Source organism: Triturus cristatus, chromosome 7 (genome assembly GCF_964204655.1).
Source record: "Triturus cristatus chromosome 7, aTriCri1.1, whole genome shotgun sequence".
Lineage (NCBI taxonomy): Eukaryota > Metazoa > Chordata > Amphibia > Caudata > Salamandridae > Triturus > Triturus cristatus.
In genome coordinates this window covers 203,636,288-203,654,936 of record NC_140590.1, presented here as the reverse complement: position 1 = coordinate 203,654,936, position 18,649 = coordinate 203,636,288, and the positions used below count along the sequence as shown (strand labels likewise).

Here is an 18,649-nt window from a genome sequence, read left to right as displayed (position 1 = left end):
CTCAGGGGATGCACGCAAGAGACACTACAATGGAACCCTCTGGGTGTCTAGTTTTCAAAAATGTCTGTGATTGGTAGGTTTCTGTGAATGGCAGCTCAGCACAGCATCAAATCCCGCAGCTACCATCTCTCCCTGTAGTGTTTTAGGGCCTTTTGTGTGAAGTTCTCTAGGCCTACCCACACAAGTAAGGTACCATTGGTATCGGCAGACTTGAAGAAATGCTGGGTGGTAGAATATTAATGCCCCGCCCCCCACAGAATCCAGAAGTTTTCCTCACAGACATGTGAGTAAAGTGTGTGTTTTTAGTCAAAGTTTGCATGGCATTGTGGGTAGGAAAATGTTAGGAGATCCACTAGTTTTATTTTTTAACTGTCTCGGTCTGGTATGTTCTTCCAGGTGGCAGCCAACCCAAGCCCAACAAGGGCAGCCATTCACCATTGCAAGTGGGATGATATTGGGATGTAGCCACATTCTCCTGGCCCATATGTAAAAACAGCACTCAAAGGAATCAAATGTCCTCTCGTTTGCCATTGGGATGGGTTTTCTTAGTGCACAGGGGAGCAGAAAGACAGTTAAGAGTTTAGGGGTGGGGGTGGAGAATGTGTTAGGATGGGGCAGTACTACCCCATTATTATATGAGAAAAATATATTCCCGCCATACAGTGGGCATTCTGGCCCCAGGGGCAAACCTCATGTTTGCCGGGGGCCCGGGGATGGTTTGTTCTCTTTTTTGGGGGTGTGGCCAATGCAAGCATGCAACACCACACCACTTTTTGTCCCAAAGGCGGATTTCCAGGTGTCAAGTGGAGTTTCTATTAACCCCCCCCTTCCCAGCCCATGTTTGGGACAATCTCACAAATTCGGACAAAGCTCCTACCTGTCCCCCGGCGGGAGAGGCGGGGGGGCGGCAGAAAGACACGATTGATGCTTCTGGGGAGGGGATATGGCTTGATGGCAGGGTAGGGTGCACCCTCCTCTTGTTTGTTTTGGCTGCGTTTTGTAATGCCTGGCGTTTAATGGGTAATCTGTCCTTTGGGGACAAAACCCTTATACACTCCCTGGGGGGCAAGGAGGGATTTTATTGGGCAGCCGGGACAGTATGGACCCATTCCCAAAAAAACGACATGAATTGTAGTGTCTAGTGGGCTTTCTCAGATTAGGGTTATTTCCAAAATCTGCTTCTGAGGGGGTGAGAGACTATCTAAGCTCTTTTGTGGTGGGAGCATGGCCATGCCCACAGTAAGCAGCCCCCATCCCTATATCCCCCCCTGGTGTCTAGTGGGCTTTATGCCTCCTGGGGGGTAGATTGCAGGTAATCACCCCATCTGCCTTCCAGGGGGAGGGTGGGGGGACAGAAATATTGTCTCCATATTATTTGGGGGGGGGGTTGGTCATGGCTATGCCCATAGGGGGCAGTCCCCCACCCCTATATTTATTTTTATATTATACCCTAGTGTTTATTGTGGGGGCAGATTGGGGGTACTAAGCCCATCAGCCCCCCAGGGGGCAGAAATACTGTGTGTCCTCTTGTTTGGGTTAGGGCATAGCCATGTCCATGGATGGGAAGCCCCACTCATTTATAAAAAATATATATACATTTTTTGGTGGCTAGTAGACTTTCTGCCCTCCTGGGGTTGCAGATTGGGGACAATCACCCCCATCTGCCCTCCAGCGGAGCAGGAAGACTGTCACCATATTTGTTTCAGTGGTGGGGGAATGGTCCCCTATTTTGTTTAATGACCCTGGTGTCTAGTAGGTAATTCCCCCATCTGCTGCCCAGGGGGCACAGCGACTGTCTGCCCACCTATTGGGGTGAGGCTGAAATAATTAAATTTCATATCGCGGGTGCCTAGTGGATGGATCCCTACTTTGGGATCACTCTCCTGTGGTGATCCCCTAGCACGGATCCACTGGGCAGGGTACCATTGGAAAGGGAAGTGAAAATTCTTCCCTATCCAGTGGTACCTCCCCCAAGAGAATCAGTTCTCAGGGGCTGAGATATGCCCCTGAGCACTGATTCAGTAGCTCGTTTTACTTTTACTTTTACTATAATAACGTCAGCACGCCGATCGTCATTACAGTAAAAAAATAAAAAAACACTTGGGCTGCTAGGAAATTTCTTTTCCAGCAACCCGACCTAAAAATAATACCAGAGGACCCTTTATATACCTCCCCAATGTCGGCCAATGACACACTGTGATGATAGTGCCGACACCCACACTTGAGGGGCTAATTCCTTTGGTTTTTTTTCTTCTTTCTTGCACACCACCATCTTTCTTCACAACATTTCTCTTTTCCTCCACCCTTCCATTTTGTTTCCTTATGTCTTTCCTTCTGCTGTTCTCGATTTTGCTTCCTTTTTGCCTTCCCGCTTAGTCTTCATTCTGCTCTTACTTTCCATTGCCTTGCTCCATTGCCCCTCAATCCACTTGTTATTATTTTGTCTTCTCCTCCTTGTGCTCTTTCTTTTCTCATTTCTTTCCTTCTATTCTTGGACCCTCTTTCTGTAATTTGCCCAGCTTCTTCATCTCTGTTCTTTTCTTCCTCTGTGCAGACACTTTATAAATCAAGTCAAAAGAGCCCAGGATTTGTAATGGACTCTGAGGTGGTAACACATGGTATCCCGTACCAGGACTATTTCTACACAGCGCACCGCTACTGCATCACCAGCGTCGCTAAGAACAAGGCCCGACTCAGGTATGTCCTTTCACTTTCGATACCAGTGACACTGCTCCTTTATTGTTCACTATGGAAATATGTCCTCTGTACTGTTACCCCATTTATTTTGTGCCCCATCATCTTCCTATTACAAGTCTCTTCTTGGTCTCCCCCATTGCAATGCACCCCTCTCCTTCCACACTGGTTTGTCATCTAAGTGGCCCGATAAAAAATAATCCCTGGAAACAATTTTTCATCTCCTGAAGAATCAGTTAAACACATTGGAGCTATGCCATAATAGACCTCATTGACCCTCCGCAAATGACCAAAGACAATCTGAACATTTCTTCGGTTTAGTCCAGACTCCACCTACCGGAGAAGGCTAAGACTGATAATGTTTTTCATTACCCACCCGAAGTATATCCTACCACCTGTTTCCTCAGCCCACTCTTCTAAACGCTTTGTAAGACTTCTTCCTGGATTAGCTGGGTATGATGTAAGCAAGAAATAAACTAAAGCAATCCATATCAGATATACAGCCTGACAGTGTTCGCTTACGTGATCTTTGACAAGCATCAGTATGGTTAACCCCATTGAAGGGATCATCCTTCTACCCTTTTAATCATAGACTACTACTCCAGCACATGCAGGTGGGTAGACAGGAGTTTGGGTTTTTGTCCAGTCACTCCTTGGTACCTGACTGAAGTGTTCACGTCTCCACATGACTGATAGTGAAGTTATCATGCCTCATCCAGCCCTGGTGCATCTTTAGTGAGTCTGGTGTGGTGGAGTGCTGGAAAGTGCCAGTCTTTACATTTTCACCCATTGGTGTGAATTAACCACTTGATTCTGTGGTTTCTGACATTGTGTGAATTTGCTTTCCTTAGAGTGTCTTCCGAGATCCGCTATAGGAAACAGCCTTGGAACCTGGTGAAGGCCCTAATTGAGAAGAACACCTGGAGTGGCATTGAGGACTACTTCCACCACCTGGGTATGTAGTAGAGGTCATAATATGAGTGTTGGAAAACAAGGCATTAGTTGTGAAGCCTGCACAAATAATGGGTCTACATTTGTCGTTCACGCTCTCTTTGAGCGCTCAACTCTCAGAGGGTAGCGTTTCAGAGCAGTCTAAGGCTTGCTCAAGGGAGTTTGTGTGGACTAGTAATCGCCATTTGCAGGTACGCAGAAGTAACACTCAATAATTGATTGTCCTGTCTGTACTTTTCTGTATAAAAAGGAAGAGTACATTTAGTATACACACACTACTCAATACTATGCATCAATTTACAAATATACATGAGATGTGGGAAATACTTCTGTTCGAGGCATGTGAGCTGTAGATCACAAGCTTTGCATACTCCTGCCATCTCACAGCCTCACATTCACCATCAATGCCTCAAATCCCACCGCCTACTCTTGCAGCTACAACGATAACATTAAACACAGTCACAGGTAAAGGCCATCCCAGTCCACAAAGGATTTCGTCTTTTCAGGAACTAGTGCCTCTTTGTCACTCAAATTGGTAATTAACAGTTAGAACTGTTATGCGTCTTTTTGGCATGATGGGATTGCCATAGTGTCCCAAGTCCGGCTGCACTTGCACCCATTATAAAAGTGCCTCTTTTCACAATGTTCACAAGCACAGTTTCTAATGGAGGATATAGTGTTGGTAACGGGCAGCACACATCACTCTCTGAAGTGGTGAAACGGCAGCAGCCTGTTTGCAGACAGGCCTTTCCTAGACCCCATGCTGCAAGTAACCATTGCTATGGACGCATCTCGCCAGCTCTAGGGCACATCTCAATCTGACTACATTACAAGGATTGTGGCCCCCACATCAGCAAGTGCACCACATTAACTACTTAGAGCCCCTAGCAATCCATCTCAAACTCAAAGCCTTCCTTCCACTCAGTCGGGCAAAGTGGAACTTGTCAGGACTGACAACATGGCCACCATGTAATACCTACAAAAGCAGGGTGGCACTCCATCCCCACCTTCACCTCATGGCGGGGTAACTTCCAAGGGTGGACAACGATCTTGTGAACTTGCTCTGCAGGATGCACCAACAAGTCCATGAGTTGAAACTCTACCCACAAGCAATCTTCAGCTTCTTCCAGCTCTGGGTCTCAAAGAGATCTCTTCACCACCATTGAAAACACAAAATACTCAAGTTTCACATCCAGGTACCCATACCCATAGTCCCTGGGCAATGTACTATAGTTTAACTGGTAAGGGATATTTGCTTTCCACCCTTCCTACTCTATTCATTTGTAGTGAGGAAAATGTCAGACTTTCATCCTCATAGCCCCCACCTGGACCAGAGAACGCTAGTATTCAGCACCTGAAATATCGATCAGGCCCTCTGAGAAGCTCCCCAAAAGTTCAGACCTTCTCACCAGGAACCAAGACCAGATCAGACCTCTTGTCCCCAAGCGACTCAATCTAGCAATCTGGGACCTGAGGTGCTAGAGTTGGGTTACCTGTGTCTCCATCAAAAAAGCCTGGACATCTTGCAAGAGTCCCGCAAACCAGTTGCACAGTCATGTTACACAGCCAAGTGGAAGAGATTCATCTGCTACTGCATTCCTTCGAAACCTATTTACACTATCTCTGGAAGTCTGGCATAGCCTATACTTCCATATGGCTTCACTTCACTTCTTTAGCAGCTTTCATGCAATCTAGGGAACACTGCTCTCTTCCGCATACCAGTGGTGAGGCCTTTCTGGAGGTTCTCAAAAGGGTAATTTCCCCGAAGGTTCTTTTTGCCCAGTGTGGAATTTCAACATAGTCCTCGCCAGACTCATTTGACACCTTTTTAGGTCTCGCCTAGGCAGGGCTTGCGCTGTGTCTGTGAGACATGCTGTATTCAGGATGTGGGCTTTAAATGCTCCCCCCCCCCATTTTCAAGGACCTCCCCTGTTACATGTGTTGTTATTCAAAGCTTGTGAGCACTATTTCTTTAAGTTAGAGCACTGGAGACCAGTGCTTGTGCTTTACAGAGCTGTGTTGTAAACAGGGCTGTAAATCTTGCCATATTTGCTGTGTTCAAAGACCAAGGTCTGTTTTGGCTGCAGCTGCCTCCTCCTCCCTCCTGCTTCTGAAAGACACAGCCTAGCATCACAGTCCCTGCCTTCCTACGGCTCAACTAGCAGTTGCAATGCAATGGGTCTCGCAGTTGTGAGACTTTGAGCTATTGGCATTGTAAATGACACTGCTTTCTATTTATGTGTTTTGAAAACCTGCAAGCGGTGCATAAACATGCACTTTGTACTTATCGTCCTTGCTTACGAGAAGCAAGGCTGGCAGTAACTGAGCGTCTTTTACTGGCAGCCTTGCGTCTCGTAAGAAAGATACACAAGTACAAAATGTGTGCTAACGCACCGCTTGCAGGTTCTCAAAACACAAATATAAGGCATTGTCATTTACAATGCCATTAGCTCAAACTCTCGCAAATGCGAGACCTATTGCTTTGCAAATGCTCGTTTAACCCTTCTACTCTTGCCTTCTCCAGTACCTCTTACGTAAATGTACTTTTCTTGTTGCAGTAATAAAGTATCTCAGACACATTAGTGACTTGCAAGCACTCACATTACAGCAACCTTTCATTCAGGTTCATGAGGAGAGGGTAGTGCTGAGATCCAACCCTAAGGGTCTGATTTAAATCTTGGTGGACTGGTTACTCCTTCACAAAAGTGACAGATATCCTGTTCGCCGAAATATAAATCCCAATATATCCTATGGGATTTTATATTTCAGTGGGCAGGATATCCGCCACTTTAGTGACGGAGTAACCCATCTGCCATGATCTAAATCAGGACCTAGGTTCCTACCCAAGGCCGTTTCCAGCTATCCAGACAATTGAACTCCCAATCTTTCTTCCCTAACCAGACTCTGTACAGAGCGAGCCCCCTGGATGTGAAATGCACCCTCGTGTATTACATTGACAGGACCAACCCCTTCCACATGTCTACACCAACTCTTTGTAGCCTTCACAAAACCTCCCTAGGCTCAACCCATATCCAAAACTGCTATCACAAGGCCAAAAGAGTACTCCATGTGATACCCAGGGCACACTCTACATTGAGAAAGGTAGCAGCTATGGCCTTCCTGTGAAACATTCTCCTGGCTGAGCTCCATAATGCAGCCACTTGGTCAACCTGGCACACGTTGACCAAACACTGCCATGCGGACATCTTCATTAGAAAACGGGCTATAGTCAGCAGACTGTTTTAAAGACCTTATTTCAGAGATCTGCATCATCCAAACGCTAGCCACAATTTCTAGAAGGGCACTGCATAACAGTCCAGAATTGGCTTGGTAGTTTGGTTTGCCCTGTTCCCATCATGCACTGGGACAGGTACAGACTAATTTGCATGTAGCCAGGTTTTGAGCTGGGATGGTGCAGTGAGCTAAAAAACGGTGATGGATTAAAACCATGATCTCTTGACTTGGTAAGAGTATTCTGCATCATTCAGAAACTCTGTCCATCACCACCCCCTTTTTCCCAAATCGATTTTATCCACACTCAGTGTGGGAGGGTATGCTCAGACGTGAGTCCCTTGCTCATTGCACCATCAGGATTCAGGCAAGCCGGGCTGACGAAGGCTGTGATGCCAGAAACCGGTCCCCGGAAGCTTGTTTCCTTCCCAGTATAAGAATTGGCTTGGTAGTTTGGTTTGCCCTGTTCCCATCATGCACTGGGACAGGTACAGACTAATTTGCATGTAGCCAGGTTTTGAGCTGGGATGGTGCAGTGAGCTAAAAAACGGTGATGGATTAAAACCATGACCTCTTGACTTGGTAAGAGTATTCTGCATCATTCAGAAACTCTGTCCATCACCACCCCCTTTTTCCCAAATCGATTTTATCCACACTCAGTGTGGGAGGGTATGCTCAGACGTGAGTCCCTTGCTCATTGCACCATCAGGATTCAGGCAAGCCGGGCCGACGAAGGCTGTGATGCCAGAAACCGGTCCCCGGAAGCTTGTTTCCTTCCCAGTATAAGAATTGGCTTGGTAGTTTGGTTTGCCCTGTTCCCATCATGCACTGGGACAGGTACAGACTAATTTGCATGTAGCCAGGTTTTGAGCTGGGATGGTGCAGTGAGCTAAAAAACGGTGATGGATTAAAACCATGATCTCTTGACTTGGTAAGAGTATTCTGCATCATTCAGAAACTCTGTCCATCACCACCCCCTTTTTCCCAAATCGATTTTATCCACACTCAGTGTGGGAGGGTATGCTCAGACGTGAGTCCCTTGCTCATTGCACCATCAGGATTCAGGCAAGCCGGGCCGACGAAGGCTGTGATGCCAGAAACCGGTCCCCGGAAGCTTGTTTCCTTCCCAGTATAAGAATTGGCTTGGTAGTTTGGTTTGCCCTGTTCCCATCATGCACTGGGACAGGTACAGACTAATTTGCATGTAGCCAGGTTTTGAGCTGGGATGGTGCAGTGAGCTAAAAAAAAAAAAAAAAAAAAAACGGTGATGGATTAAAACCATGATCTCTTGACTTGGTAAGAGTATTCTGCATCATTCAGAAACTCTGTCCATCACCACCCCCTTTTTCCCAAATCGATTTTATCCACACTCAGTGTGGGAGGGTATGCTCAGACGTGAGTCCCTTGCTCATTGCACCATCAGGATTCAGGCAAGCCGGGCCGACGAAGGCTGTGATGCCAGAAACCGGTCCCCGGAAGCTTGTTTCCTTCCCAGTATAAGAATTGGCTTGGTAGTTTGGTTTGCCCTGTTCCCATCATGCACTGGGACAGGTACAGACTAATTTGCATGTAGCCAGGTTTTGAGCTGGGATGGTGCAGTGAGCTAAAAAACGGTGATGGATTAAAACCATGATCTCTTGACTTGGTAAGAGTATTCTGCATCATTCAGAAACTCTGTCCATCACCACCCCCTTTTTCCCAAATTAACAGTCCATGCAGAGCATGTGTATCTGCACCAACACGAGCTATGGACAGAAAATGTTACTAAACCTGTAAGGATCTGTTACTAGTGTGTATTGCTGTACATTCACATGTGCCCATTCTCCCCCTGGTGTGGCTCTGATCACAGTTCTCTTCTCTTTACTAGTTAAGCTCCTTTCACACTACACATATGTACTGCGTTGTGTCTGCTCACCACTCCATGCTACTCTCCCCCACTGTGCGAAAAACAATCTAATATGGAGCCTGTGGCTATGCCAGCTAAGAGAGGAGTTACTATATACTTTGTGACTCAAAAGACTTTGTTAAACAAACACAACTTGCAAACCTCTGTGTCCAATACTGAATGACAGGGGATGTGACTCTACAGCACTACACACTATGAACAGATGCTTACGGGGTAAGAAACCTAATCCTTTCCTAACACTGACCTGTGAAAAAGAGCAGTGTGCAAATCTGCAAAGCTTTGCGGAAGCAAACCTGAACATATATTGGCAAAACAATCTAAAATATTGAACTGGAGAGTATCTGAAGACATGGAGGTGTGGGGGAGGGGCTGCGCAAATCAGGCAGACCTGCTGAACAAATACCTGTAGTGTGATAAGCAATTTAAGGTGCAATATGACATGTAGAGATTGGGATATGTGAGGATTTAGGGAATGCGATTTGAAACTCTGTTGTCAACTCTATTAAGAGTAGTAGGGTAACTGCTCTGCTTCTTGCGTGAGGACGTTTGGAGGCGGACAAATAGTGGACAATTCTAGCAGAGTGAAAATGGTGGTGACTGTGGGAGTTTGAAATGATGAAGTTGGGGTGGCAGGCTAAAAGAAACATCGCTTTGGCTCTTGGAGGTAGGGTGCGATTGGTGTCTTAAAACCTACAGCACTGAAAGGGAAGGTGAAACCATACTGATGTGGGTAGTAGAAAGGAAGCTACCAAAAGGGAAATTGTGGCGAATGAAGGGGATATTGGTGTTTTCTAAATCCATTCTTTGATTTTTGTTTCCTGCCTTTTTTATATTACTTACCATCTACATTCACCTTCTCTGGTCCCTGTACCTCGCTGTCCTCCTCTCTTTCTCTCTGCCCTTCTCTTGTCCCTTTTGCCCTTGCCTCTCCCCTTGCGTTGCCTTCGCTCCACTCCCTTACCTCTCATAGAGAATGAGCTGTCCAAAGCTGAGAAGCACTGGCTGGAAGAGGCATGTGGGAAGGAGAAGCATGGCTTGCTGTCCTCTATCCGACGCAGGAAGCGCACCCTGAGCTGGAAAGCCCCACACATCGACTTGCACAGTCCCATCACTGCAATGCCCGATGAGAAGAAAGGGGGCAGGAACCTCAGAGTATCAAGTAGGACATATTTCCCTCGTTTTAATCCTGTATGTATGTATGTGTGTGGGTATATGTATTTGTTATACACACACACACATTCAAAGCATTTGTGGCTACAGATAAACATACTGTGCATACCTCTGCCATCTAATGTTGGGCCCGGACATTTGCAACTTATTTTTCTACAAAGAAATTCGAGTCATAAGACCTGTTTTGACTCCACCCCTGGTCTACAATGCACCCCACATATCTTTTGTTGTTGCTTCCATCGTAACACTGCTCTCATGTTGACCCGTTAATATGCACCAGATCATCTTCTTGGTTCCAGCAACTTCCCTTTCAAACCCTGTGATGAAAACAGCTCTCACTTGTAATTCCTGGACTTTGAATCTGACAGTCATCGGTTAAGGCACTTCAAAGCAATTTCAGCCTTGAGTCACCATCTTTTCTTTGCTCCTTGGACACCATTATAGAATGCACTTTAAACTTCTACCCAAGGTGAAATGCAAAATATCCCTGGGGCGGCCATCACCAGGCTTATAACCTCTGCTTCCTCCCAGAACACCTGGAGACTTTTTGAGAAGCCCACCTCACCTTCCACTGCAAAAACACAAGAGTTCTAGAGGAAAAGAAGGTAGGAATCCTATGAAATGCAAAAAGAGGATTGCTGAACACATGCCAGGTGCCAAAGAAAAAGAAGCCGGACTGACATTCTGGAAGCTTGATACTAAAGAATTCTGGAGGGCATCTTCTCCGAGGGCTCTGATGCGAAGGAGGAGGGTAAAGTTCTCATACCTGCAGTGCAACACCCACCAGCATCTGGGCTGAAGACGGCCATGCCTATCTTCTGCGGTCCTACTGAACCCTAAAATGCACATTGACGGAGGCAGAGCAACACTCCTCATGAGTCTGACGTCAAGCTGGTTGGTTTCTGCTCCTCCAGCCCAGGCAGCTGAGAGTCAAGAGGCTGGGTCAATGCTTGCCAAAATCCCATCCTATGATGCCATGGTTTCATGCCTTCTCAGCACAGACGCAGAAAAACTGCACTTTGCATCAGTCACCACATCGGCTTGAGGATTCCAAAAGCCACACTTGAATCTGACATAGACGCTAAAAGAACCCCACAGCCGGTACCAAAACCCCTCTCTCAATGCTGAAGACAGAACTCCCAGATGCAAAGAAAAAGCTCTTTATCCACCCAGGCAAAGATACAATACTTAGAAAGCCTCCAACCCTAGGACTCATCCAGATCCCCCAAAAATTGCTGACTAGCCTTTGAGGGAGAACCAGATATCGACCCTTTCACACCAAGTCATAAAAGAGTAAGGGATTGCACCACCAGACCTGCCCTATTCCCACCACTTCCCCCACACACCTCATCCTCCTCAAACCAACACTACCAGTACTCCCATACACAACACACATCATTGACTCATAAGCAGGCAGTCGATGGTGCCCACAGGACCCTTATGAGCAGTCTTTTAGGTCCCGGGATGGGGATGATCCTTGCGAAGACTGGTAGATCCCCAGGACGACCAAGATCGTGAGCACTACCCTGCCACATCGTCCCGACTGGACGACACTACTGCATACCATGTAATAATACATAGGACTGCACAATGCCATCAATTAAAGCTCTGCATATTGTGCCTGATTCTTTAGTTGTGCACACTGCCTGTAAAAGGACTTCTGCACAGGCCACTAGAAATGTCCGTCTGCCGGACAAGGAGTCCATGCAGATTGAAGGTGCAGGAAAGAGGGTAACGCTTGGCGCAGCTTGGTACATCCCTTATTCAATGGGCAACCTCTCCAGGTATGCCAAATACCACTGGGAGGAGGAGGAGGACTTAAAAGAACCTGACAGAAGCCCATTGTAAAAGAGGCCCGGAGTTGATTGCTGAGAGGAAACAATCAGCAATGCCAACAGTATACAAATTTGAGGCGTATTAACAGCATCTTCCTTCTTAGGCATGCCTGATTTAGAATGTCAAGATTTAAACCTGAGGTGCAACAGCACCTCTTGAACCTTCCATTTGATTATGGAGGAAGATGTGTGGCGCTATAGAACCAGTCCTGCACACCAACAAGGTTTGGAGGTATATTATTTTTAGGTCCTGTAAAGGGCTGAGTTATCATGCTGGTCCTCTACCTCCAGCCATTGAACAGATTCATCCACTCCCAACACACTCATAATGTCACTCCACTGCTGTTACAAGACGACTTTATATCAGTAGTGGATCTGAAAGACTCATTCTTTAATATAAACTTATCAGTTCCCGGTATCACCTCTCAGAGTCGCCACAGTACCCAAGGTATTTACAAAGTGCCTAGCGGTGATGGCAACACACCTGAGTCGGAAAGCCATACACATCTTTTCATAATTAACCGATTGGCTAATCAAAAGTAGCAGAAAACGACAATTATTAGCGCATTCTCAAACAGCAGTGCCTCTACTTCACAGCCTATGTTTCACCATCAGTGAGAAAAAAGTTGCATCTTCAGCCCTACCTAAATGCGGTAGCAGGCAAAGCATAACCTAATCAAAATAGAAGGATGGCATTCCAAAACTCCTGCATAGTAATTGTACCAGACTTCAGGTTGTACATGTTCATGGTACAAGAATGCCCCTCAAGGCAGTTAACTTAAGTGGGAGGGCACTGGGTAATAGCCAAGGCCCAGAACTCTAAGATTTGGAGGTACAACAACAATATTGATCGTCGGGCCCTTTTTTAGGTGACTATAACAGCAGATGCCTCTCTCGAGGGGCAGGGAGCTCACCTCCGCAACATGGCTGTCAAAGGCGACTATACCCCTCACACTAGGGGCACCACTTAAACTACCTGGAGATTCAAAGCATCAGACCTTCACTGAAAGCATTCCTCCCACTTTTGTAGGGTAAAAGAGTACTGATAAAGACAGGCAACAGGACAAGCATGTTCTACATCCAGAAGCAAGGCAGGTCTCAGTCTCCCCAGCTTTCTACGCTAACTCAGTTGATTTGTAACTGGGTAAACTGCCAACATTCACCTGTTCGTGTGGAGCATTTGCCTGGATTGGAGAACAACTTTGCAGACTTGATCAGCAGGATGCATCAACAAGTATGCAAGTGGGAACTTCTCCGGTACATGTAAAGAGATAACACTCTTCCCTGTTTAGAATGTATTCATTAAAGCCTTCATGGAGGGACTAATGAGGTTAATGCCCCCAAAGACACGTTCAGCTCCTATCTGCAACCTCTATGTAGTTCTCACGTAAATCATGGGTCCAATTTTTGAACCCCTATACTCATGCCAGTTAAAGTTCTTCTCATCAATGGTGGCATTCTTAATCACAATCGCCCCCCTCAGAAACGTTAATGAGCTCCAAGCTACTACAGTCCAAGAACCATTTAGCCAGTTTTACAAAGATAGGGTAGTTCTTCATACAAACCTCAAATGTCTGCACAACATTGTTTTACCTTTCCACATGAATCAGACCATTGAGTTGCCTGCCTTTTCCACAGTGAGAGTCTGTAGCTGAAGAGGCCCTTCGCACTCTGGATATGAAGAGAGCACTTGTGTACTATATTGTTAGAAATAAGCGTTCGAGGCATGTGAGCTGTAGATCTAATGCTTTGCATAAGATCGCCTCTAGTGTTGGGTCCGGATGTTTGCACTTGTTTTTCTGGAAGAAGTTTTCCCTAGTCACGAGGTAGGGGACTCCTCCCTTAGGTTATAGTGTGCATGGCCATCGACTCCATCTTCAGATTGTTTTTTTCCGCCGTCCGGTTCGGATGTAACTCGCTGCACTCCGGTTCGACATCGATCCTTTGGTCATTCTCGGCGCGTATCATATTTACACTCGACGGTATTGTTTCAGTTCGCGTTCACCTTTCTTCGCGGATTGTGATTCCTAAAGAAAATTTCAATCGGAGAGCTCGTGGTAGGCCGTCGGGCCTAGCCCCTGGTTCGACTTGCAGTCAATGGAACAAACTCCTTTCAAGTTCTGTCCTCTGTGCCACGCGAAATACCCGCACACCGACTCGCACAAGGTGTGCAATTTGTGTTTGTCAGCCGACCACAGAGAAGACCACTGCAACGCGTGCTGAGCTTTCCGCTCCAAAAAAGACTCTTCTAGATCGTCGGGCCCGACGACGTGACATGCAGAGACAATAAGCAGGCTCCATTCGGGACCTCAATCGGACGAGGAGGAAGGCGACGAGCCCACCGGTGCCGATGAGGAACAGGAAGTCCTCTTTGTTTCCGAAGATAGCTCCGATGAGGATGAAGAGATCCCGCAGGGACAACGTACCGTGAGTACAGCCCCTACCTCGCCCCACCTTCCACTTCCATTGAAGAAAAAGGCTCCGCACCAACCTGTGCCCTTAGGCCCTAGTAGGTGCCCAGAACAAGCTTCCGAAGCCCCGTCTTTAGGCTCGGCATCGAAGCATACTAAAAATCCTTTTCGGCTCTGAAAAGCCCCATTCCATATCGGGCACCGAGCCAAAGACTCCGGAGCAGAAGTAAAAGTCTGGCACCGAACATCCGTTGTCGGCACCAAAACAAACTTCGGATCCGAAAACCCCAGCCAAGAAACCATCGGCGCCGAAACACGCGGGGATGCTAAAGTCACCAAAAAAACATGTTTTCGGTGATCCAATCGACAAACCTGATCTGAAACAAAAAATCCTGGTTATACCGCCAAAGATTGGACATATCACCACTAAAGTGACTTTAAAAAGAGGTGCTGCTACAGAAGAGGAATACCACATACCATTGAAGAAGAGAACTGTTGGGACAAATCCTTCCCCTCTTCCTCTTCCTTCATCTTCTTTTCCCCAGACTGTACCTGTGCCAACTTCGCCTGACCACACACACCTTACAATCAGGGTGATGGGGACGGGGATAATAATGATGACGATCAGCCTTGAGATGTGTGGGGTGATTATAATACTGATTCTCCCACTTATATTGACCCAGACATTATCCTACCAAACCCTCTACACCAGATGACGGTGTAGGATTTGTCGAGTTAAGTAGGGCTGCTACTTACCATGGAGTCCCACTACACAGAGAATCCCTTGAAGAGGATTTTCTTTTCGAGACTCTACAAAACACACAAGTCTACACACATGTTGCCCATGTTGAAAGGCATGACCAGACATATAGACGAAATTTTTAAGGATCCTGTTAGAGCACGTATCATTACCCCGAGGGTAGCTAAAAAAAATACAAGCCTGCCCCATCAGATCCAGTCTACATAAAAGGTCAACTACCATTAGATTCACTAGTAGTTTCTAATGCACGGAAAAGGGCAAACTCCCAGACTACTGGAGACGCACCACCACCAGATAAAGAGTCTAAACTCCTTGATGCTTCAGGGAAAAGGATAGCCTCCGAGGCTGCTAACTTCTGGCGCATTTCCAATACACAGGTGTTGCTAGCATGCTATGACCGTGCACACTGGGATGAAATGGAGCAACTCATTCAGTTTCTCCCTCAAGAACCCAAATCAAAAGTGCAAGACCTGGTTCGTGAGGGCAGTTAATTTCTAACAACCAAATTAGATGCTCCCTAGAAGCTGCTGATACATCTGCCAGAGCGGTGTTCTTTTAAGAGGACACGCCTGGCTGCACATATCCGGGTTTAAACCGGAGGTTCAAACTTCTATGCTAAACACACCCTTTGGCAAGGAACACCTTTTTGGGCCGGTGGTAGACACTTCATTGGATAAAATGAAGAAGGATACTGAAGTGGCTACATCCATGGGAGCACTTCAGTCTCCACAAGGACGTGGTTCCTTTTGTCGCTCCTTTTATCGAGCAGGATCTAAAACTACTTCCTCAGATCTCAGGTTCCAAGGGTTTCTATCGTGGCAATTACAGAGGAAACAACGGCAAGGGCAAAGGTAGAGGTTCCAATACACGTACCTTGCCATCCGATACAAAAAAGTGACTTGCCCATAGTTCACCCCGACCACTTAACACCTGTAGGGGGAAGACTGTCACAATTTCTAACAAAGTGGCAGTCAATAACAACAGACAAATGGGTTCTTCAAATTATCCATTTTGTTTACTGCCTAGATGTAGGAAGGTGGATATCTGACTATGGTTACCCCCAACTTTTTGCCTAGTGTCTAGCTGGTTTTTCGACTTAGTTGGCCTGAGATCCTGCCATTCAGGGTCTCAGGCTGTCTGCTCTCTCCTTAAAATGGACTCCATGTACCCTAGGTACATACACAATTGGTAAGGATCACCTTATTGGACCCTGTACAGTGTACCCTAGGTACCCAGGGCATAGGTGTACCCTAGGCCTACCAGGGGCTGCAGCATGTATTATGCCACCCCTGGCCTGGCCTTCCATTTTGACACAACTGGCTGATCACTCAGCTGGGGCAAGGTCGTGTAATCACCCCTTGCTTAGGTGTAGTATTCCTATACCTAACTTACATATAGACACATGTGTACCTATCAGTCACTCCTATGGCAGGCCTTAACAATCCTGGAGGCAGAGTGCTTGGTAACATGTGAGATGGTGCTCTAGCATGAGCTGAGCCTGTCTGCAGCTTTCGGAACCAAGTCCTTATAGCTGTTCTATGATATAGCCTACCATATACTCTTAAAGTGCCTTATAATCTTAGACGGTTATGGTAACTATGGTTTGGCTTTATCGAAACATGTCGTGTAAGGTGTCTAACACTGTGGAATAATACCTCCATACCATTTCTGGACATGAGGATATTATTCCCCCCTTCTAGAGGGAAAGACATGTTAAAATCATACTTCACTGTTAGCCTCTGACCAAAGCCTCAGCATCACAAAATGGATGCTGCTGCCACGACACAAGTCTGACCTCCTGCAGCTGGGAGTGATCCCAGCCAGGGAGGCCTGGACAATAGGTTTCCTGCTTGGGGAGGTGCTAGCACCTCCCCAGACAGCCTTTAGTGTATTGGGGCAGGGTGGGCTGAAAGGAATGAGACATGCCTGGGGCACACAAGGTGTTCCTTGCATAGTCCAGTTCAAACCGGTGCTGGGGCACTCCAGCCCCAGCTCTGGCGCGAAACTGGACAAAGGGAAGTGGGTGTAACCACCCCCTCCCAGGTCCCACCCATAAGGCGTGACCTAGCAGGTATCCCAGCCCCCCAGATTAGTATAAGAGTGGGAGTTGGGCCTCAATACTTTAGATTATCCTGAACCTGCAACTTGAACAGAAACTCTGGACCTTCGACATTCGACGAAAGAAGAAGACTGAAGAATCTCCCTTGTGGCCAAGGAGTGGCTACCCTGTGCAAACAGGCACCATCAAGAGACTACCCTTTGCTTTGCCCACATTCTACGAGGAACCGACTGCAGAGCCCGACCAGAGCCTTGACTTCCAGACTTCTCCGACCCTGATCCACGTCTACAGCAGAGCTGAGATCCGTGGAGGCGACGAGCGACGTGGGACCGGCTACCTGGGAAAAGTGGCTAGTATCTTCAAGCGCAGCTTCTGAGGCCCCCTCGAAGTTGTGCACCGGGGATTGAGAAGCCCCACCCCCAAGCACCATCTGCACCGAAGACCAGCCCCCCACACTCAACGAGTCCTGCGTGGGGCCCTTCAGCATTTTCCTGCTTGCCGCGTCTGTCCGGTTGCTTGCCCGCTGGCTAGTGGCCTTTGTGACGACGCATCCTGAAATCTTCTGTGCTGGTTTGGCTCCTCCAGACTGGCTCCCGCTTCTCTGCAAAGAAGCATCCCAGACCTTCCTGGCCTGCACCAGAAGCAAGACCTCCGTTCTTCGTGGGTTCCGCTTGCCAAGGCTTGGTGAGTCCTAGTCCAGCTTCGACGCCGCCGACAGCAAGAGCCTTCGTGGGACAGCTCGCCTCCTGGTCCTGGTCGTCCTCGACGCTTCCTGGTCCTCCTGGCTGCAGCGACAAGCTTCACCTTCACCTGCAAATCTTCACGACATCGTCTGGTTCCTTCCTGGTTCCACGTGGTCACTGGCTAGTGACCTCGACTCTGTCCCCTCTGCTTGCAGGTCTCCTCTCTTCTTGATCCCAGACTTGGGATCCACCGGACACTCTTCACTGACTGCCTGTCAGCAACTTTCTTCAGGCATCCATAGGAGTCGACGACGAAACCCGACGCAACTTCACCCCTATGCACCCGCAGCCTGTGGGCTAGTTAACTTGGGTACTCCGGTGCTCTTCAGGATAGTGACTATCCTAGTGTCTAAGTTTCAAGTCTCAACTTCCTAGCTACTCCGGAAGTGTCCTAAATCTATCTATTTCTAAACTGTACTATTGCTAGTGACTTTTACGCATTACGCGTGAGTGTTTCCACTCTGCATACGAATCCCGTGGGCCTCCCACTTCCTAACCTTTGGTAGTATAGTGTAGCCCCAGCGATGGCCTAGGCCTATCCTATTTCCGTGACAGTGGCCCTTATACCACTTACTTAGTATATGGTTTGCGTGGCCCCTAGGGCCTAACTGTATTACTTACCTGTGTGACTTAATGTATGCATGAATAAGACTGTGTTGTACTTACCTCTAATCTCATAAAGAGTGCTGAGGGTTTGCTTAGAATAAATACACTTTATTTTATATATATATCTGTTGTGGTGTCCTTTCATTTGGTATTCAAGGGATTATATATGGTATCACAGCTGGCTTCACATGCCATTCAGAGTTTAGCCTAAGACTGCTCTTGTCCATGCTACCACTAGGATAGCTGGTCTATAAGGTTGACTTTACAACCAATCACCATAAGG

At 47.2% G+C, this 18,649-nt stretch overlaps 1 protein-coding gene across 3 annotated transcripts in view; it reads left to right on the top strand.

The window, feature by feature from the left end:
• The window catches only part of GRAMD1A (GRAM domain containing 1A), a 676,680-nt gene that overhangs the window by 613,010 nt on the left and 45,021 nt on the right, over window positions 1–18,649 (top strand). For all 3 annotated transcript variants that reach the window (XM_085616040.1, XM_085616042.1, XM_085616041.1), the window contains exons 13-15: window positions 2,555–2,697; window positions 3,546–3,649; window positions 9,753–9,941. In XM_085616040.1, coding sequence (XP_085472166.1) covers window positions 2,555–2,697; window positions 3,546–3,649; window positions 9,753–9,941 — 436 coding nt within the window. The remainder of the gene's footprint in view (window positions 1–2,554; window positions 2,698–3,545; window positions 3,650–9,752; window positions 9,942–18,649) is intronic.